General features: G+C 39.3%; 1 protein-coding gene across 7 annotated transcripts in view; it reads left to right on the top strand.

Moving 5' to 3' along the window:
- LOC149319171 (FERM, ARHGEF and pleckstrin domain-containing protein 1) overlaps positions 1-22,390 on the top strand; it is a 233,301-nt gene that overhangs the window by 153,913 nt on the left and 56,998 nt on the right. For 4 of the 7 annotated variants that reach the window (XR_016280156.1, XM_089511190.1, XM_089511188.1 and 1 more), the window contains exons 11-14: positions 892-960; positions 2,465-2,540; positions 7,291-7,531; positions 20,264-20,454. Coding sequence is in view for 6 of the 7 variants with exons in the window: in XM_089511190.1 (XP_089367316.1) it covers positions 892-960; positions 2,465-2,540; positions 7,291-7,531; positions 20,264-20,454 (577 nt within the window). In the remaining variant the exon portion in view is untranslated. The remainder of the gene's footprint in view (positions 1-891; positions 961-2,464; positions 2,541-7,290; positions 7,532-20,263; positions 20,455-22,390) is intronic. The other 3 variants (XM_089511189.1, XM_089511193.1, XM_089511191.1) reach the window with 2 other exon arrangements.

Here is a 22,390-nt window from a genome sequence, read left to right on the forward strand (position 1 = left end):
GCGTCCTAATTACCAACTTTTAGGCTCACTGTTTCAGATTATAAACATGTGTTAAAGTTTGGACCATATTTAATTCTTGGTTTGTCTGAGCTTGAGGGCAACCTATGTAGTTATGAAAGCTCTAAAAGATAACATGTGCAGTGGTGAAATACTACATACATTCGTAAAACTGGAGTGTATAGCATGCCATGTTGAATGCTACTTGCCATTCGTGTATTTTGACAGTCATCCTGTTTTAGCAGCTTCAGGCAGAATGGAAACAAAATGGTTTACTGAACCCCTAGAGAGCCAGCATGCATGGCCAGAGGGCAGCAGTCAGTTTGACAGACTCCCCGTTGTGAATGCTTACTACAGCACAGTAAATAGCTGAAGCTCTTGAAGAGCATAAAACCACTTTTCTCTGTAATATAAACTTTTGTGCACAGTTATGAATCAATGTAATGGAAATAAACCAAATCAGTCTGGTACTTTTTATGTACATTGCTTTTACACTGCTCATAATGGTGTAAATTCAGTGTTGTGGTGTGCAAAAGAAATGATTGGCAAGAGGAGAAGGAACCTGAATGTCAGAGCATATGTCATGGTTGCCAAGAAGATGCAGACAAACATTCTGTCCAATCCCTCACCCTCTCACAGTGAGCGATCACCAGCCCTGTCTCTCATGACTACTCCTAGGCATCAGAAATTGACAGAATGCCTTGATTTCATCGAGGGAGCATCTTCATGGGAATCCTAATAATGACTGTAAGATGCACATTATCTCCAGTAGCCAACAGTCATCTTAGTATCAGAAGTGTCTATACTAAGAATGCAGACTAAAAGAAGAATGCACTTTTCTGGTTTGGTAATTTTAACTCTTTGGTTTGCTTGTTTGTTTTTCTTTCTTCCCAGTGGTCGAACTCAAAAGCAGGTTCTTGACTATGTTAAAGAAGGAGGACACAAGAAAGTGCAGTTTGAAAGGTTAGAGAGAGATTATAATATTCTGTTCATTTGATTTTAAGAGTTTTCTTAGGTCATAAGTATACTTACTCCATTCCTTCAGCCAAGTGAAAGCTGCAGGGAAGTAGGTGCTAAACTTGGTTTCCATAGGAGTAAAATTCAAAGGTATAGCCATGTTAGTCTGTAGAATCAGTATGTTGAGAGATCTTGTAGCACCTTTGAGTCTAACTGACAGAAAGAAGTTGGCAGCATAAGCCTTTGTAGACTTCCTCAGATGCATAGTCCACTACCTCAGATGCAAGTTGTCAACATCTTTCTTTCAGTTAGTCTCAAATGTGCTACAAGATCTCTCTACATATTGTTTTCCATAGTCTGTAAGAGGAAAGAAACAAGGTGCACAAAAGAAAATGCAGTGTTTTATATTTCTCTCTTCCCACTCAATATTGTTTCTTACTCTTCCAGTTATACAATAAGATGCTTTTGAGCTCATTTTAAAAAAATTCTGGGAACATTATTTTTATTTACTTATCAATTAATTATTTTGTCCTGTGTTCTTTCTGTTTCTATATGTCAATAATTCACTGTTAACCAAATAGTAATAACCTAGCTTCTTGCTGATGTCCACCAGAAGTACCTTAAAGAAATCTACCTCTGACTTATGCCATGGCCTGCCCTAGCCCTGTCCACATCCCCAGAAACCTATTCGGATTGCTGTTACTGTGATCATGAAAATGCAACAGATAGGAGTCTTATTTGGAATCAAAGAAACAGACTTATCTCTGTGCCCAAGTAGGAAGTCAGGACATGCTCCCATAGCCCAGTCCCTTAATTTCATGTCTATTATATTGACACGCACATACGCATACACATGCACACACACTCGCACCAGATGTTCATGTATGAATGTCTGCAGAAGGAAGGGTCTATTCACATAAAGCCATTGTACTGTAAGTGTAAACAACTAGAGGTAAGGAGGTCTATTTAACATGTTCAGTACTTGCTGAGGTAAGTCAGTCTTTATATGCTAGAACAGAATTATGGTGTATGGAAAGAGAGTTGAAATAACACTTGTCAATGAGCAGTTATCTTCTACCCCACTCCTCACATCTACATGTGCACACTTTTTAATTTTTAAACTCTGCTTGGAGAGATATTACTAAGTTAATTATAATTTGTCCTTACTTTAAAAATAAACAGTGAAAGGCAAATTCATCCCACTAATTGGCACAGTGATGAGTGTACACAAAGTGTCTTAACAATGGAAAGCTGGATTCCAGTGTGCTCTTGCCAAATCTCTTGCCAAACTCATCCGGGACAGGGCAAGTTTGTTGTTTTCGTTGAACTACATAATGACTCTAGCAACAGATTTGTGTTCTGAGTCGTCCTTTGGAGTCACCAGACATGTTCTGTAGCTTTCTGCCCTTTTCCTTTTTTATGAAAGCTTATATAACTTTCACAAAGCATATAAAGTTTATATAACTTTTACTTTTTGTAAAATGTATGTGCTTTTTTCTCCTCTCTTCAGGAAACACAGCAAGATTCATTCTGTTAGGAGCTTGACAGCAAAGCCTTCCGAACAGCTTTCAGAGGTGCCAAAACAAGTCAGTTCTGTTTTATGCTTTTGCAAGCAAAAGGTCTTATAGTTCTTTTTTGTATTTGTCTGGCTTTGTTCATAGTTTTGTACAATAACTCATAGCCAAGTGAATAGCAACACTGTGGCTTTAAGCAATCCTGTCCTTTCCTCTGCTTTTGAATGAATAGAAAGTGCAGGCATTATTAAAAGATTTAACTTAGGCTTTAGAAATAAAATATTGAAGCTGTGCACCCAGCAAATTGATAATGATGGATTAAATAAATTGTGCATGAATATATATGTTTATGTATATCTGTGAGAGCCAATGTGGTATAGCAGTTTGAGTGTTGGGCTATGACTCTGGAGGCCAGGATTTGAATTCCTGCTCATATAATCCATATAATCTCACTGAGTGACCTTGGGCAAGTCACACTCTCTCAGCCTCAGAGGAAGGCAAAGGCAAACACTCTCTGAACAAATCTTGCCCAGAAAACTTTTTGAGATATGGTCAGTTTAGGATTGCCTGAAATTGGAAAACAAATTGAAGATGCACAACAACAGTGTATATCTGCATACTTTTGAGAATTTTATAAAAATTAGATTTCTTCCCCCTCTGTCAGGATTCTGGAGAACAGGCTATTATTACTATTTTATTTTATTATATCCTGCCTTTCTCCCATTATAGGGACTCAAGGCTACAGTTTACACAAAATGCAGTGGGGAACTACAGACAGGTGGTAGCAAAGGTGGTGAATGGAAGGCAGTAGAAGGCCAGGGGCTACCTGGATCAGATATGGTCATAATGATTCTGTTCTTTTTTTGAGAACTTTGAAGTAAGGGATTCCAAATTTGTCTGTTTTTTTTTCTCAGCAGCAGCCAAGGATGGAAAGACTACAAATTGTACTCTTGAGGGGGAGAGTAAAACTCAGGAAGATCAGCCTGTTAACAATTTATCGTTTAGATCTCCTTCAAAGAGCAGTTAGATCTGTTGCCTAGAAGTGGCTGAAAGGAAGGGAATGAGTTATTAATGAAATTCCAGCTTCTTCTAGGTGAAAAGTGAGCTCCGCTCCTCCACCTCCCTTGACCAGTTCAAAAAGGGTTTAAAAAACCATTTATTCCAACAGGCTTTCCCCTAAACTGCCTTGCAGCTAGTTTTTCCCCTCTCTAATTTGTAATCTCACTGTATTGTATTGTTTTATTCGCTGCTGGCAGGACTGTGATTGTGATTGCAATATGTATTGTTGATGTTTTTAATCTGATTTTTTATATGAATGTAACTGCATTATTGATTGTTGTTGCCGCTTTGATCTATGAAAAGCGGGATACAAATAAACATTTTATTTTATTTATTATTATTTTTAAAAACAGAACATTTTGCTGAGACAATAATGGTCTTTCTAAGTATTTTGGTGAAAACCTTTTAATTCGGAATGTAGTTTGTACTCAGGATGAGTTGGCTAATAATGCAATTAAATATTTTAAACCATTTAATTTTAAAAATTATAAGAATAAATTTTATTTTTAACCCTCCTCTCCAGAACGATCAAGGCAGCTTACAACAATGATAAAATTCATACAATATAAAAATAAATCCCACTATCCCCTCTCTCTCTTATACAAACAAATAATAAGTCCCACATAACAATAATAAGATACCATTTAAAACATTAAAACAATCAGGGCAGGAGAACGGGCATTTGGGGATAATCAGCAGGATGGTCAATATTGACGGGTGTCTGAGTGAATTATTCAGGGAAAGCCCGTTGGAAGAGATCGTCTTGATGGCCATTTTAAAGCCATCAGGATTGGTAATATGTTGGATCTCATCCAACAGGCCATTCCATAGTTTGGGTGCGACAGATGAAAACGTCCTCTGGGTAACCGCAGCCAGCCTAGTCTTTATTGACTGCAGTAAATTTTTCCCAGAGGACCTAAGTGTGTGGGGTGGATTATATGGAAGAAGGTGATCCCGCAAGTAAGCTGGACCCAGGCCATGAAGGGCTTTAAAAGTCATAACCAACACCTTGTACTGCACCGGGCAGGCAGTGAAGGGTTTTCAGAATCAGTGTTATATGGTCACTTCTAGCTTTTCCGGTGACTAATCTGGCTACCATGTTTTGGAATAATTGAAGTTTTGGACTAGGCACAAGGGTAGCTCCATGTAGAGCACATTACAGAAGTCAAGTCATGAGGTTACCAGGGGACCATCTTAGGGGGAGAGAGGCAGGCTGGCTCCAACTGCCTGCCTGAAGACAAGCCCTCCCTTCAGCCACCATCTTGGGGGGAGAGAGGCAGGCTGGCTCCAACTGCCTGCCTGAAGAAGACAAGCCCTCCCTTGTATTGTTTTTAAATTGTATGGGTGGGTTTTTGTATTGTTGGGCTATGTATTGGTTTTGATGGTGTTTTTGTAAACCGCTGTGATCTACAAGGAATAGCGGTCTAGAAATAAAATTTCATTCATTCATTCATTCATGTACCACAGTTTCCAGATCCCCCAGCTCCAGGAAAGAACGCAGTTGGCGAGCCAGCTGGAGCTGGTAACACTCACTCCTGACTGTAACATTTATCTGGTTTGACATCTGAAGCGACAAGTCCAGGAGCACTCCCAAATTGCGAACACAGTCCTTTAGGGGCAGTGTGACCCCTTCCAGGACCGGTTAAGATATCTCCATCCCTGGATTAGGGCACCCTTCAGAGAGTACCTCTCTTGTCTGGATTCAATTTGTGTCTGTTTTTCCTCATCCAGTCCATAAATCACATATCAACCAATTTAACTTCATTTAAAAAATCAATTCTATGACTCCTTTAAGTGTGCTTTATCATTATTATTGTTTTGCTCTTGCAGGGCCATTAACTTTGTCACTTGACTACTGTTTGCACACCATAGTTTTCTGACAATTGGTTCAGCTTCAGTGATCTGGAGATTCAAATTAGAACAACAGGATGAAATTTTGCAACCTCTTAAATGAGACTTAATCTTACGATCTCCTTTGATTATGGAGGTGAAAACCAGAACCCCCAAGTTCATTGTGACATGTTTGTCTTCATTTTTTCACAGGAACATAAATCTTCACCAATTTATCCTAGTGTGTGCCTAATGACTGAGTCTCTCAGGACTCTTAGCCTGAGATATTCCAAAAATACCTCATCTCCAAACTCAAGGGTGGGCAAAGTGCAGCTGTTTTGTGGCCCTTGACTCCTCCAAGCTTCCTGAATAACCCTTTTTCTGACCCCCCAAACCCAAGCGAATTGTGGTTGAAGGCTTTCATGGCCAGCATCTGTATTTTTTGTGGGGTTTTCAGGCTATATGGCTGTGTTCTGGAAGAATTCATCCCTGACGTTCTGCCTGCATCTGTGGCTGGCATCTTCAGAGAACTCTGAAGATGCCAGCCATAGATGCAGGCGAAACATCAGGAATAAATTCTTCTAGAACACGGCCACATAGCCTAAACAACCCACAAAAAACCCGTGAATTATTTCTCTTGGAGGTCTCTAGGAACATCACTTCAACTTTTAAATAGGATACATTTGAAACCAAAGACATAGCTGTGTTAGTGTGGATCAGGTTGCAAAGGGATCTTGTAACACTTTTAATCCTAACTCAGGCCTTGTCTGCACTGGCCAAAACACCCACCCCCCTATTCTGTTCGGATGTCATCCTATTTGGATGACACATGGCCCAAACCCCATTCTTGGTGCTGGACTCCTCATTCTGAAATCAGAAGTGAAAGACCTGTGATGGACACAACAGGTGGCCCAGAGGTACACCCGCGCAGACAACTTGTGCAGTGCTGAAATTGAAGCTAAGGTAATGGGGCAAGTCAAGCAGCTATAGGGCCAGGAAGTTCCAGGCTGCTCTTGAGAGTATCATGGCCAGTGCAGTCGAGGCCTGAGAAAGAAGTTGGTGGTATAAGCTTTCATAGACCTAAGCCTACAAGTTCTTTCTTTCTCTCAGTCTCAAAGGTGCTACAAGATTCCTTTGCATTTTTGAAACTAGAAATGGACTTGGGGAGTTAAATGTCATTTGTTTTTGGCAGTTCATTCAACCCTTAGAAAGTCCCTGGGCAGAAAATTAGCCCCAAGACCCAGCACATTCATCTGGCCCTGCCTTTACTGAAAAACCAGGGTACAAATATGAGACCTTTCTCTTCATGTAACATAGGAGCTTATTTCACTCACTTTCGTCCCCAATCTGGGCTTGGGCAGGGAATGCGCGTGCGGCCAAGGGAGAATGCATTTTAATGCACACCACACTGTACTCAAGCCAACCCCATGCTTTTGCCCGGCACCAGGGCCCAGCCACATGATTTTGGTCCGCTGGAAACTTTCCGGCAAATCAAAATCACGCTTCAGCCCTGAATGGGAATGGCCTGGTGCTGAGCGATAGCATGGGGTCAGTTTGAGGACAGTGTGGTGTACGATAAAATGTGTTCTCCCTCGGCCGCATCCTCTGGCCAGGCCCAGATCGGGGACGAAAGCGAATGCGACAAGCTCTTATAAAGCAGTTCCCTGTGGTCCCCACCTCATTTTTTTTTTCCAGAACAAATCAGTGCAACATAGGAAGTTGATTTTCAAGGTCAGTGGAATGAGAACCTCTCCTGCAGGCTTGCTTTTTCAACAGGCTTGGAAATTTTATTATATAGTCCTATCAAAGCTGATAGCTCCTTATTCAAATTGGCTTTGTGAAATACTTGTCACTAGGATTGGTGCTGATTTGTCTCCCTTTCCCTCCCAGCTTACATCTAATGTCTTTCTTTATGTCTTCTTTCTTTTTCAAGAGCTGTAGTTTTACATATGGAGATGGCGCTGATTCTCCAGCAGCAAAAAACTGCCAGCAGGGAAAGGAGTTGAAAGTGACAGTGGAAGATGGTGGACAGCACACAACCCCTTCCTTGAAAAAGAGCCCTAAGGAAGGCAAGCAGCTTGATGGGGCCACAATGGCAGCAATGGAGGATGAAGAGGATACCATAAAGGACAGATCACAACAGAATAGATCGCAGACGCAGCCACCAAGCACAGGTCCTGCATCCCAAGCTGCTTGTGGCAGTAGCACTTCAATTCCTTTCATTGACTGCAGTGATGTAGATAGCGAGTATGACCTCCTCAGATGGCAAATAACCCAGTCAAATTCCCAAACAAATGACAATTATGAGGGTGATTTGACCAGTGGTGCCTATATTGATTATAGAGGTGGAAATCGTAATAGAAATGGGGATTCTTCCCTCTCCTCTATAAAGGCATCCTACCATGTCACAGAAGACTGTAATGAGGACAACCCTGCTAGTATGTCCTTCTATATGGGTGAAAGTCCCAGAATCCCACTGCACAGCACTCTGGTTGATGAAATGTTTAGGGGTCCAGATACCCGCAGTCCTTTGGCCACTCCATTGTCTTGCAGTAGCAGAGGGCCCAGTCCCCACAAGATGATTGGTAGAGCAGGTTCACAGAGCTATATCACTGAAAATGGGCACGACTGCAGAGCTCGGAGTGAAGAGGATTATTCTCATTCATTCAGCTGCCATGGTTACAGCAAGTGCTCACCAGTCTCACAAAGGCCACATCTGCAACATATGTTGCAGAATGCGTGCAACAGATCAGAAACGGATCCCTTTATCTTGAGCAAGGTGTCTTCAACACCAAATCAAGAACGCAGATCAGATAGATATTATAAAGGAGGAATGGCTAAAATGGCTATTTCAGAAGGTAAAAGTATGGCAAATGGTATGCCAGCTACTAGTCAGTCAAGGCAAAGTCCAGTTATTCAGTCCTTGTATGCTAGAGGCATGATGGACCATATGTCTACCATCCAAATGATGGAAGGTTCTACAAGCAGTGGGACAGAATCTAGTGACTCAGAGTCAGAAATAGTTAATCCTTTCAATCATCCTCTTGTGTTTGGGAATCCTGTAGTGCTAAATACATCTCCCATATCTAGGAACAAGTCTTCGTTTGGCAGTGCCCAGTTAGATGAGGAGGTGGAGGACATGTCTTTGGGTTTCAGTGATGAAGATGGTGTTCATGTCTTCAGTTGCTGAGAAGTCTGAACAGCACTTATGGGAATAGACCTGGCCAGTCAAGTAATCTATTAGAAAAATGTTAAATAAGTTACCTTACTGAAAATAGAATAGGATCTATTACTAGAGGTCGTTGTAGTTGTAACAGTAGTTTGCTGGAAAATCTAATAATGGCAAGTAGATTTGGAAAGACCAAAGTTCGGAGTCCTGATCTGATCTAATAATCGTAAGTAGATTTTTGCCATTAACAAAAAAAAAACATACTCTCATTGTATGCTACTTATTTTAAAGAAGTAGGTTGATACAGAGGAAAATTTCTTGCAGTGCAATCTTCTCATTAGTACTTAAAAGAAATTTCTACTGTTTTCAGTGGGACTTACTTTCAAGTGTGTGTATTTAGGATTACAGCCTTTGTCATTCCCAAATCAACGTGATTTGAGATCATGGTACACAGATGTGCTTTTCTCTCCTTTCAAGGGAGAGCTTGCTGTTCAGTGCCTCAGTTTAGAATGAAAATTTTACTCTGCAATCAAAATGCAGGAAATCTGATATAAAATATCAAATCTAAGCAAATCATTGGGAGTGGGGAAACATACTGAGATCTTTCTGGCAAGAACTAATGCTGTGTTTTGCTTTTCATCATTGCCAGTCATTTATGGGCTAGAAGTATTAAAATGTGTTTTTAAAGAAGGATAGGGTGGTGGAACCAGCCTTTTGAAAAGTAACTCAGTGAAAATATTTCTGCATTAAATATATGTAACCATAATTTATAGACGTTTGCTAAAAGATGGCTTTGAGTATAGAGGATCTTATTTGCATGTCTTCTTTTCTAGTATTATCTTAGCACTAATAATGGTCCCCATTCCATGTAAATACCCCAGTCCAGCAAGGGAGGATGTGTGTGTGGAAGTAGGTTTTGCTCATATATCCTGCCCAAGATTCAGAAGCATAAATACCTACCTTTATGCTTCTTAGCTTAGTCTGGCCAGGAAAAAGTAAAAGGGCAATGGAGCCAGTCACCTGGTAGGGAGGATAGCAGGGTGTTGTATTTAAACTACCTCTACCCCAGGCTACAGTTTGTTGGCATTACTACTGGCTCTGTGCAAGCAGGTCCAGCCAACTGTTGCATGCTTTCCCCTCTGCATCAGATAGTCTGTTAAAGTAGAGAATAGCCATATCAGTATTTTAATAGTCAAATAAGTGCAGAATGTGTGTAACTAAAGAAAACATACAGAAGAAATTAATTTAAAAAACAGGAATCTCTTGCAATAAAACAGAGACAGGCAGAAAGATATACCCATTACCTGTCCAACAGCCTTACTATTTTCATCAAAAGTGTTTTACTGAGATAGAAGTAAGTATACTCAAAAAGGGTGCACCAGAACTGAATAATCAAGAGCAGGATTTAGCTGAACAAGTTGATATAGCTGTTTATTCACCCACATGGAGGCAGACAGTTTCCAAGCCATTAAATGTTGTTGTTGTTGTTGTTGTTGTGTGCCTTCAAGAGGTTTCCAACTTATGGCAACCCTATGCCAGGTTTTTCTTGGCAGGATTTGTTCACAGGACGTTTGCCATTTCCTTCCTCTGAGGCTGAGAGTACATGACTTGCTCAAAGTCACGTAATGGGTTTCCGTGGCTGATCCAGGATTCAACCCCTGATCTCCAGTGTCATATTCCAACTCTCAAATAATATCACCACATTGGCTCTTAGTTTTAGATATTTAAAGAACAAAGGGGAACAGTGTTTATAATTTCTTGTGATGCCTTGAATCAAGATATGTGGTAAATTCTGTGAAATCCCTAGGATCTCCATAAGTTGACAGACAACTTGAATATACACGCACACATCTGAATGTACAAATATCTAGATCAAATTTATCTGTAACTGTGTAGCATCCTTTAGTATTTGGCAACTATTTCTCTAATGTTTACTATTGCCTAATCTATCTCTGTAACCATGAGGTCTAGATATTTTATTACTTTATTTCTTAGGAGCTGGGAATTTCGGGATTCTAACAGAATGCAACAGGATTAGTTAGGTGTTGGTTTTTAAATCCCTTTGTTACCTACTGTGTATCACTTTGGGAGAACTGTATATACTTTGGAAGATTTAACCTTCCTGATCCAACCTTGTCTCTTCTCTTCATCTAAATATTAATATGTACTTGTATATAGACATAATCACAGTTAAGATACTTGATTGCAGAGAGTAGACAAGAAATTAAGTAATCAAATATTTGAAAATTGCTAGACAGCAGCATGGATTAATAGATTAAAACAAAGGTTTTATTTCATACTGTGCTGCGAAGGTGGTCTATATTTTGAATTTAAAATAATTTGCCCAGTCATTGCCTTTAACTTCTGAATGTTTTATTTGAAATATAGCTAAATAGAAACCCAATTTAGAAAGTGTAGATAAAATGTACATAATGAGTCCATTATGGGTATATGTGTTGAAATCTGGTGATGATGACATAGTTAAAATAATGTATTTTAAAGAAAACCATTAGCCTGTTAGGTGTTTCATGTGAGTTCTAGTTGCTTTAGTGATTTTGCAAGCATTCTCAAGTAGATAATGTAGTAATTTTCTTCTTCATAAAAATCAGTTTGATTTTATGGTGATTAGAAGTGGCAAGTGATCTATGAAATGTTTATATGGTAGTTAATGTAGGCTGAAGGGAGAATGTGCATGATTGTGGGTAATGTGCAGTGTGCAGAAATGAGTAACATATTAAGTGAAGTTTAACATATTACCTGATCCTGTGCCTGGTTATCAAAGAAAGTGAGGGGCTTAAATGGGTATTTTGTACATTACCCATTCACTATGCATATTTCCCACTTGGGAATTACTAATCAGAATGCAGAATGTAATATCCTTTGGCAGTTACACATATTGGCCAGACATTGTGCACAGTTTCCCTTTTTCTGGTTGACCAGAATATGTGTACTGTATATTGTCCATCTAAGTCAATGTGCACAGTGATCAGTGTTTATGCACATTCTCTATTCAAGTGTCATTAAATCCAATGTGGGTTTATATAGTAAGATTATTTCCCTCCCTTCTCCTACACATGCCCTTATTAGGGCTTCTTAAACCCCCTTTTTGAAAACCAGTAATGTTAAGCTTGATTTGATTCTTTTGCAGCTTTCATCTTTGTCTCAGGTTGCTGACATATTAGCTAAGGTCTAGATGGGCACTCCTTTATACACTATTTTTGACAAGGAACATAAGGGCAAAATGATGGTTTTGTAATGTACGAATGACAGCACAAGTATACAGCTCATCTTGGGTTCACTGCTTGGGAAACTGATGCATGTAGCAGATTGTCGTACTTTGCTGTGGTAAGAAGCATCTGCCTTTTCATCATGCCCATGTTTATTTGCAGTTGTCATCACATTAAACATTACAGCCTACATACAACTATGAGTTGTTTCAACTGAAGCACCTCAGATCCCAAACTGTAACTTGCAAATATGATAATTATAGCCTAGTGACACTTTGGTTTCTCTTTCTCTGTCTTCAGTCCATTTACTATGCTGTGTTTTGGATTATGTTTAATAATACAGCTAGAGGTAGAGGAAGAGGAACATCTGGTGATATAACAGACCATAAAGTGAGGGCCACTTCAGCTGTTGTCTGGAAGCATCAAGAAAGGAAGAGTATGTGAGCCTTCTGGATTTTATGTGGGAAGGACTGGTCCACAAATAAATCCCAGAGTGAGATGCACAGCATCGGGAAGACACACTATCTTCCTTCAGATGAATCCCAGAAGCAGAAGGGGAGGTCACATAGTTCACAGTGATCTTGCCCCTTCAGTGGAAGGTAGAAAGTGACCTTCAGTCAAGCACTATCTTTTTGAGTGTGTGACACAGATAAACTGTATGATGTCTAGACAAAGTCATCCCATACACATTAATTTCCTAATCAGAGAAAAAAGACAAACCTGATTTGATGTGCATACCTGGCATTTCACCTTAACCAAAAGCTGGGGCATCACTAACACATCAGAACATTTGGGCTAGGGCACTTATAATGCCATCATCAGCCATGTTCCTGTGGCCTCTGTCCATTGTAGTCCCAAATATTTAGAACAGAAGCCTCAACCACATTGGCAATAGTCTGGGATTTTGGGAGCTGAAGTCCAAAATCCTTTAAAGAGCACAGTTTGGGGACCACTGGTTTAGAAGGACAAGGGTTCTCTGCCTGTTTTTTTTAAAAAAGTTTATGCGGTTACTTTGAAGGCTTCTCTTAAAAATCAATTCAGTAGCATATGGAGTAGCATGGGATGCAGTGGCTCAAATGGCTAAGATGCTGACTCTGTTGATTGCAAGATCGGCAGGTTGGCAGTTCGAGGCCCGGGTGCCACATGATGGGATGAGCTCCTATCACTAGTCCCAGATTCTGCCAGCCTAGCACTTCGAAAGCATGCAAATGCAAGTAGATAAATAGGTACCACTCCAGTAGGAAGGTAAACAGCATTCTGTGCAATCATACTGGCCACATGATCACAGAGTAGTCTCTGACAACGCTGGTTCTTCAACTTAGTAACGAAGATGAGCACTGCCCTCTATGGTTGGACAGGACTTGACAACCTTGTCAACGGGGCATATCTTTACCTTTACCTTAGCATGTGGAGATGCCTGACTCCTTTGGAAGTGAAAAATTAAAATATCCAATTTTATCCCTCACTTCTTTGGAGGTTGTACTTTTCACATGCAACAGTGACATATTAAGTGACTACAAAAACTCCAAGATCCAGCATTTTTTTCTTCACAAGTATGAAATAAAATGCTTGCAAAGGTTAAGAATATCTCTTTTTTAAAAAAGTGTATTTTCTTTTTCTGGTTTTTACAAACCAGATTGGCGAACTGGAGTGTTCAAAGTGCTGGACCTATTTAGTTCTTTTTACAGTTCAGACTAAAACCCAGATCTGATTCACCATCTTAATTCACCTGGAAGTCACCACTATAAAAGAGCACTTAGGAACAACAGCAAAAGTTCTGTTATATCTATGTGTGAATATCAGGAAGCAGTTTTTCAAGGCAACTTCGGATGCTGCAGAACACTCTTGACATCCCTCATATATTATACAGAGCTTACAACTGATCCCTTAGTCTTTGGCCTAGAATGAATAAGGTGTGAAGCAGTCACCAGCGTCAGAGCTCTTGTTTTTGTAGCGATAGCACACGGTACCTTATAATGTCTTATTTTTCCTCATTTTGAGTCTTGTTCTGCTGTTGACTTGAACCAGATTATATATGAACCCACTCTATCTATCTATTTATCTAACTGATCATCCCACACTTTTCTGGTACATATTACACATTTTGAAAATATGAATATGAGAAAATTTAAAAAGTCTAATTCCAAAATTGCTGGGATCTTCATTCTCATTCTTGTCATTTGTTTAACAATGTTATATTTTCTTTTTAATTTCACTGTATGCACTGTTTTGTCAGCATGAAGAAAAAAAAAAGCCTTTTGCCCCACAGTCTTTATACCTAAAGCATGATGTCTCTTCTGTTCCTTGCACTGTTTGCTGCACTGCCCCAATGTCACATTTAGGAGAGAAAATGATGAATTGGAAATGGAAAGCTGTTAATATTACTGTGTTCTTTTATATACCTCTCATAACATTCACTGTTGCAAAGATCCAGCTTTGCAAAACAAAAGTAGAAACAAATGTGGACATGTTGTTTGGCAAAAGAAGTTTCTTTTGACAGAAGTAATGGACTTTCCAGCGAAGGCAACACTTAGGATAATTGACTCTATTACAAAATTGCTTTTAAGCAGAGTCACTGCTGTCTTCAGGAGATGGTAGGCCAAAATGGACAGTAGCTCGAGCATGAGTTTGCTTATATGTTGGGCAGGATGTGTCAACTATTTAGCATTGTTTAATATGTCCTTTATTTGGAAGAGGTAGCCCTTTATATGCATGTGTGTTTTAGGGAGCTGTATTCAAGTTACTTTTTTCTTTCCATTCCTTTTTGTTTTGTTTTTAGTAATGGAAAGAACAAAGACAGGAAAGAACAACACGCACACCCATCCTCCCCAATCCCGATCTTTCTGTTGCAGACTTTATAATATCCTCTCTTTTCCAACAAAAAGTACCCCTTTCTTGTCTCATTGCTGCAGTTACTGTCCAGTTCTGTACTTGCCATGGTTTAATGCTATTCTGTATCACTTCAGCATGGACTTTGTATCCAAGAAGACAGGTTTCTGGTTACTAAACCTAATGCTGAAATTGGTGGATTGTTTGTAAGCATGTCAAGCCAAACTTATTGACTGATCAATGTATGCATGACATCAGTTTTGTTTTGCTTTTTATTATTATCTGTACTTGAAGGCTTTTAATCCTCTCTAACTGGTATCTTGCTGTAAAGCTCTCTCTTTCTTATTTGTGCAATCCCACTGCTGGCTGAAATGTTTAATCCAAGTACAACCAGACACATACATTGATTTGGATAAGGCTCCATGATCACAAATCACGCATGATCACCTCTATCATAAGTACCCATTTCAAGCCTTAAGAGTCCAAGCAAAATTTTCTTCATCCTTTTTCTTAGGACAGGCTGGCCTCTATTGCTTCTCTTTGCTGGAGCAGTGCCATTTTTTAAAAAGGGAAATCACTATTTCTAGTTACAGTTAGGGATTTTCACTTAGAAAATATTGCATTCAACTCCCCTTTGATAAAATATTGCCCAAATGTTGTTACTAAAGGAAGCTTGTGGCATGACACTTTCCTTGGAAGTGGTGAGAAAGGAAGCATAAGTGACCTGGGCTGTCTGTCAGCCACATTCTCCCATAATATGTGGTCCTCATGAAAGTAGAAAGATACCAACATTTTTTGTGGGAGGGAAAACAACAAAAGAGTCTTATTGGAATAGAAAACACTCAGAATATATGTCTTAACTAAAACATCAAGTATCCTTCAGCAATATTTTGGCCATTTTCCAGTGCTGGTTTTGCATCTCCATTTTCCCCTCTTAAAACAATCTTAGTGGATCTGTCTTCATTCCATGCTTCTTTCAACCAATTGCCCTGTTTCAACATTTAAAACTACTTAAAAAAAAAACAATTAAAAATAGCTATGGTAGCAGATTGTTGTTTTTAAATGAAGGATAGCTGCCGAAAGCTGGATTCTGTTCAGCCCTTCAAGCACTGGCATTTTAATATTCTGATTGAAGAAAACTCCATTTTATTGAAGCAAATAACAAGAATACGCCTTCATTTTCAGGTTCTGGAGCTAATTGGTGTGTTTAACTGGTAGCTAAATTTACTCTTCAGATTAATAGTGTGAGAAATGTGGAATGCATTGATTTTCTTTGGAAGGATTTACATTTCGTACTCTGGTACATACCCAGCGCAATTTGAAATAACAGGAATTTAAATATTTATGAGGTCCAAAGTAGCAGAATGTAGGAATGTTTAGGATTATCTCAATTCAGTTGATGCGATGTAAATGCTTAGTTACAGAATTCTAAAGGGAAATCTTAACCTTACTTGAAATCTTTTTCATAAGTGAGCTCAGAGTCCTTTTGAGGGATTAACGATATAATCCTGCTTTATTAGCTGGTCATCAAACACATTTTGGGGAGTATGTTGTACTGCCATAAAACAATGACAGTTCAGTCCCATGTGTAATTATATATCTATCTAAACTGCTTGAGGTTAAATGTTAATGTATAAAAGGATACTGAATCTATCAAGGCATGAGCTGCTTCATGTGGGCAAATACATTTTGAGAAAAACGGTTACAGAGAATCTTCATTCCTTGACAGATGAGTAGATTCTCTGTGTTGTTAATAAAGAAATATTTTCATCACTTTAAGGCCAGAGTTGAAAATCCATCCATAGTCTTGAGACTGTTTAAAAAACTTTTTACAACTCAAAATGGGAAGAAAAATGGATGTATTCTTGAATCTACACAATAAAATGGAATTTTGATTTTCTCACATAGCAGCTAATTCAGAAAATATCAGAGTTTGAAGAGAGGCTGCGATTTCCTCCTCAATTTTCACATCTGCCCCTGAAGTCACAGGGTTTTTCTAAGATGTAGCACATGATAAGTGTTAGTATTTGTGCAAAGAGCATTGTGATGGTTTTCATAAGCACAAAACAGTGTGTCTGCAGGCAAGGAACATGTAGATAGCTTTGCTTAGAAGACAAAACTGATTTTCTGGCCTGGCTTGGTATGAACTCTCCCCAAACCTCAGTAGAGTTTTGCTTCAAATAACTACTGAGCAGCCATTCAGATAATCCATTTTAATTCTGCTTCAAATAGGGTTGCACATTATGATGGCTATATGTACAAGTTTTCTGTAGAGTTGCCGATTAATTAATTTGGAGCCTCTGTATTCATTCATTCATTCCTTAAAGAGTTATGAGTTTATCATTAGTTTCACATGCTCTGCAAGTGACTATGGTCCAAAACACACTGCAGAAATAATCCAGTTTGAGACTGCTTTAACTGCCCTGGCTCAATGCTAGGGAATTCTGGAAACTGTTGTTTTTGGATACATTTAGCTTTCTCTGTCAGAGAGCTCTGATGCCACAACAAACTACAATTCCCAGGATTCTCTAGCACTGAACCAGAGCAATTAAAGCAATCTAAAACTGGATTATTCTATATTGTGTTTTGGACCTATATGGCCTATATATACCTAAATATTCAGTACAGGCTATATGGCAAGCACCTGAATCAGGTTGCAACATGGGCCCCTTCCTGAATAATAATGTTGCTTCAATTGTTGACCATAATCTAGATTAATCTCCTCCAATTTCTTGTACTCTAGATATCGTTTGCAGCAGTATTGCCAACAAGCCTCGAAGATAATTCCCCAAACGTTTGGCCAAAACTCACCAAATCCCCCCCCCCCCCATATCTCACCAAATACTTATTTCAACTCTCAAAATTACGATTAAAACCAATCACCAAAATCACACCAAAGGCTCTGAAAAGTACCCATTTTGGTGTGAAAGTCACCAGATTGGCAACACTGAGGGCACCAGGTTTGAGAAGACTGGTGTAGGTAAAGAAAGGATAGTGTTGGTTGCCATAACACTTCTTTTGATTAGCTGCCATTAAGTTGTAAAAGTTATGCATTTAGGCTTGAAATGTTAATATCTGATAATTAGCCAACTTCTCACACAGATGCCAGTGTTTTCATCTTCTGTCCTGGGACAGGCATGGTGCCAGAATTTCTATGTTTTTACTTCCTATTTGAGGTGACACCATCATTCCTATAGATTTTTTTAAAAAAAAACATAGCTTGGTAACATACTGGTTATAAATTTAGAAAGTCCAGTTTCACAAATAAGGTTCCCTCCCCTTCTTTTTTCTTTCTTCATCTTATAATGCATTCATTTTGCTATGGAATTATTGTATACAGTTGTGTACTAGTGTCAATAAAATTGACATTTGTGTAACAGACTGTGACTTTTCTCTCAGATTTTCCTAAGCATCTCTTTAGAATGGAACTTTGGGTAAATTTAATCCATTAATGGCGATCATCTTCATCTTCATATTTACTTCAGCCAAGTATGCTATTTGTTCTGCTTAATCCTACTTGCAATGCTGTCATGGTTTAGTAAGCACATAATATTCCATTTGGTGTTGAAAAAGGTAATGAAATCTTGCTGTGGTGATTCAAGAATCTATACCCTTTAGGTATACTGAAAAATATATTGATGCATTGAATTGTTCTCTGGGTATGTTTATGTGTAGATATTTGACACTGTGTCACATTTTACTGATGCTTTTCAAGATCTAATTGGAAGTGAAACATCTAAGTGCATTTGCAACAAAGAGGCCATTAAATGCATCTGGCATTGCAAACATTCCACATATGTTTTAATGCTGGGTATTGTTAGCTGTGATAGCTGACAGGTCATTCATTCCTCTATGTGAAAATCCTTTTGCAAAGTGTGAAAGGGAGGAAGCCAGTGTCACCAAATGATATAGAGTGTGTGAAAGTTTAGTTTTTACTTTCTTTGTGACAATACTGAGCTGCTTCTTGCATTCTGCTTCTTCGTATTCAGTCACCTACCCCTCTTCTGAAAGGCGGCTAGATCTTTAAAGAGTTTTTCATCACTGTTTTGGGCATAGCTATCAAAGTATATTATCATACACTTGCTTTATGGACTCAGTGACAATGAACAACTGTGAAAATTTGAAGTTGTCTTGTTAAATACTTTTTGAAAATAATCCCTTTTCTATAAATATAATGCTAGCATTTCCACTTCAGTCAGAGGAGCATGGAGTAACTTGACAAGGTATACTACACTTATGTCTGTTGTATGTATCGAGAAGGTCTGAGTAGTTCCTTCCCTTAGTTTTAGACGTGAATTTGACATAGCAAATCACTTACCCACCCCAAATCCCTATGCTGCCTTAGACTCTGTGCCTATCTTTTTACTGCCACTTCTTTAACATCCTATGAAATAATCTTAATAAGCTGTATTTCTGGCGTTTTTTAAGTTTGTAGGAGGGTGAAACTGTAGGGTAACACCTTTTTTCACTGCTGTTTTCATATGTCATGTGCACTAAACCTGTAATGTTGGCTTACAGACAAAATTAACAGATTTGACAGAGGTCCTCTTTGGACCCTGTTTTACCCTCCCACACAACTTTATGCAGGATAAAACAAGTGCTTCTTTTCTGCCCTTTGAACAATGCATGGAAGATAATTGCATAAAATTAGATCTCCTATCTGAGTATGACATTTCCCTAACCACATGAATTGAATTCATTTCCCACCCTTCATTTGTTCTAGGGATAGATTACGAGGCATATCCTGCCAGTATTTGAAGATGTTACTTTTTGGGATCCCAGAAACTCCCAGCCAACTTGGCCACTGACTGTTGTAGTAATTTTTCTAAGGCCTGTGTCATGCCTTCTCAAATAAAGTAAAACACGGGGAATATGGTGGTGTGTGTGTAGCAGTGAAGAAGCACACAAGCCCTGCAGCTTTTCCCCATTTCTCTATGAGCAGACGTGATGGAGTTGGCACAAAGTCCAAAAAGGGACACTGCTTTTCAATTGGCTATAGGCATGATTGGGCTTATGTTCTAGCTCCTTTCTTTGTGCATGAGAGGAGAAAGTTCAAGGATTCCAGTCATGGTTACGGACAAACCACAGTTTCCCAGTAAGTCTAAGTACATAAAATGATAGTCTGTTACAGAGTTAGTTTATAAAGCAGAATCTGAAGCCACAATTTGATCTTGGTTTGTGGTTAGAATGGATCAATTCTCCATATGTAAACAGAATGGGAACATGACTTGTTCAAATCTGCAGCCAGAAGCTTTAAACCTCTTCCTCTTATGTATGAAATGAGACCATGGTTTGCCTGTATTGTCTGAACTGGATCTTTGTCTGTAACAAAGTGTGAATTAAGATTTCATATTAATACTCATGCACCTTCCATTTCATATAATATATAATGCTACTCTAACACAATTCATCACATGTCAGAGGGACAGCAGGTAGTGAAACATACAGACAATTTCCCTCATTGCCATGCTTGGCAGCATTAATCTTATTCAAGGCAGACCTCCATGTGCATAAAAGCTTATGTAAATTAATTTTTCAGAGAACTGTTTTGAAAAAAAGAGCTTAGACTATTTAAATGGTAATAGATCCAACAGAACCGTGTTGATACTGCAGATTTTGGGATATAATTTTCATTTACGGTAAGAGTAATATTTCTTCATTTCATTATGTTATTCCTTCAGCAGGCTCTCTTGCTGGTAGCCCTCACCTTTCAGAACTGTCAATCAATTCTCAAGGTGGACCAGCCATGGCAAATACGACTTTGTCTCCTAATTTGAGTCCTGATAACAGGCAGGCTTCTCCATTAGTCAGCCCCCTGCTGAATGATCAAACGTGTGTCCGGACTGATGATGAAGAGGAAGTCAGGAAAAAGGTACTGACTAGTTATGATACTTGCTGTACATAAAGTATCTAAGATATCAACTCTAGCAATTCGTTCTTCGTCTGCCAGCCTCTAGCCAACCTCCACTTCTTATAATGACCTGTTCATAGAAAGTGTCCATTGTATATTTTCATCTAATTCATTCAAGCAGTGACTTCTCTTAGGCCCCATTCTCACTGGCACTTTTGCGCTGGAAGGAACTGGGAAGCTTCAGTTTCTCCTTCCCCGAATCCCTCCAGAAGCAAGTGCTGACTTCCAATCAGGGGTATTTTAACCCGAATGCCCTCTTGGAGAAATCGGGTTTAAAATGAAGGCACCTGGCTGTCAATCAAATTTCAGTTCCGCAATCGTTAGGTGACGTTTCCAGCACTCGTTGGGCAATCGGAAGTGTGCTTCCCCCCTCCTTTTTTTTAAAGAACCAGGCACCAGGATGCGCACATTTTGTCAAATTTAAAAACCTCATGTGTGTGTGTGTGTGTGGTGGGCATTTGGGTCAGTGCAGGTTATGCAAGCTAATGCCATCTCTGCATCCTGTATCCCCCCCCTCCTTGCCACCCCAGAATGCCTCATATACATGTTATTATTATTAATTCCTCACCTCGGAATGCCAGAAAAGGATGGGGTGTCATGCAATCTTTGCTTTTCTTTAGCTACCCCTGAATTCCTTAGATATAGTAGCAAAAGCATTCTGTGTATCAATTTGCCAAATTGGAAAGAGAAACATTGTAACATTCACATTGTAGCATTCATTCGCAAAGGGGAAAAAAGTCTTGCAAAGTGCCCTTTGCAGCATTTCCCGTTTGCTGGAAGTGAGGAAATGAAAGGGAAAGTGAATGAGCAGCTAGCCACATTCTATCTAAATATATATCTACCTGAAGCAAAAAACATGCACATTTTTTGCCAAAAATAATTAAAAATAATAAAAAGGGAAAGTTCCCTGCTAGAGAGCAGAGGCTTGGCTTGCTCTGGCCCTCTGACCTCCACTGTATTGAACCTTCCTCCTGCTCACGTTCTATCTGTATTTCTGTTGCAAAAAACATGTGCATAGGCTGCCAAAAATAATTTTATAAAAATAAAAAGGGAAAGGTCCTTGCTGGATAGCAGAGGTTTGGCTTGCTGTGGCCCTCTGCCCTGCCCTGAATTGACCCTGTCAGTCACCCTGATTCCCCCTTTTTGCCTCCTGTCATTTGCCTCCTGTCAGATCCCCCTTTTTTGCATCCTTCCTCTGGCTCCTTCCTCCTCCTCCTTCACCCCAATGAGGGGAAGGAATGCCCTGCCCACTGCCCTCCCTCTGACCTAAATCCCTCCCCTGAACTTGCCACGATCATGATCGGGAGCAACTTCATATTAAGCAGAACCTGGGTTTTTTCAAAAGAGACAGCTTTTGCCCCAATTGCAAATGACCCGCGCTAAGGGGCATTTGACACAAAACACTTGTGCATGCCTCTGATTCGCTTGTGGCAGATTCGGGGCCAATATGAACTTCATGTGAAAGAATTGATTTCTGATCCAGGGTAAAGTGTAGTCTGAATGGCCCCTTAGTTTTGTGAGCCTTTGAACTGAACTGCTGTGAACTGAGCCTTTGATCTGATGCATGTATACTACCATTGCTATACTGGCTTTTTGTTTATATTAGTGATGAGAATCCTTTTTTTTTCCTGTAGAGAAAGCATTTTCAGAGAAATAAGAAGCATATTTTCAATTTTCATATCTGTCTGGTTTTTTTATTAAAAAGAAATGCATGGCAATTTGTATGTGTTTTCATACACAGCTTTGTGTAATACCTGGAATGTTATATTTGCTTTTTTCTAATGTGGGTTTGTGTGTGTGTGCACATGCATGCCTTCAAATCATCTGTCAACTTATGAAGACCCCATGAATTCTGTTGAGTTTTCTTAAACAAGGAATACTCAGAGTCGGTTTTACA

Source organism: Sceloporus occidentalis, unplaced genomic scaffold (genome assembly GCF_023333645.1).
Source record: "Sceloporus occidentalis isolate IW3139 unplaced genomic scaffold, rSceOcc1.0.p SCAF_2, whole genome shotgun sequence".
NCBI lineage: Eukaryota > Metazoa > Chordata > Lepidosauria > Squamata > Phrynosomatidae > Sceloporus > Sceloporus occidentalis.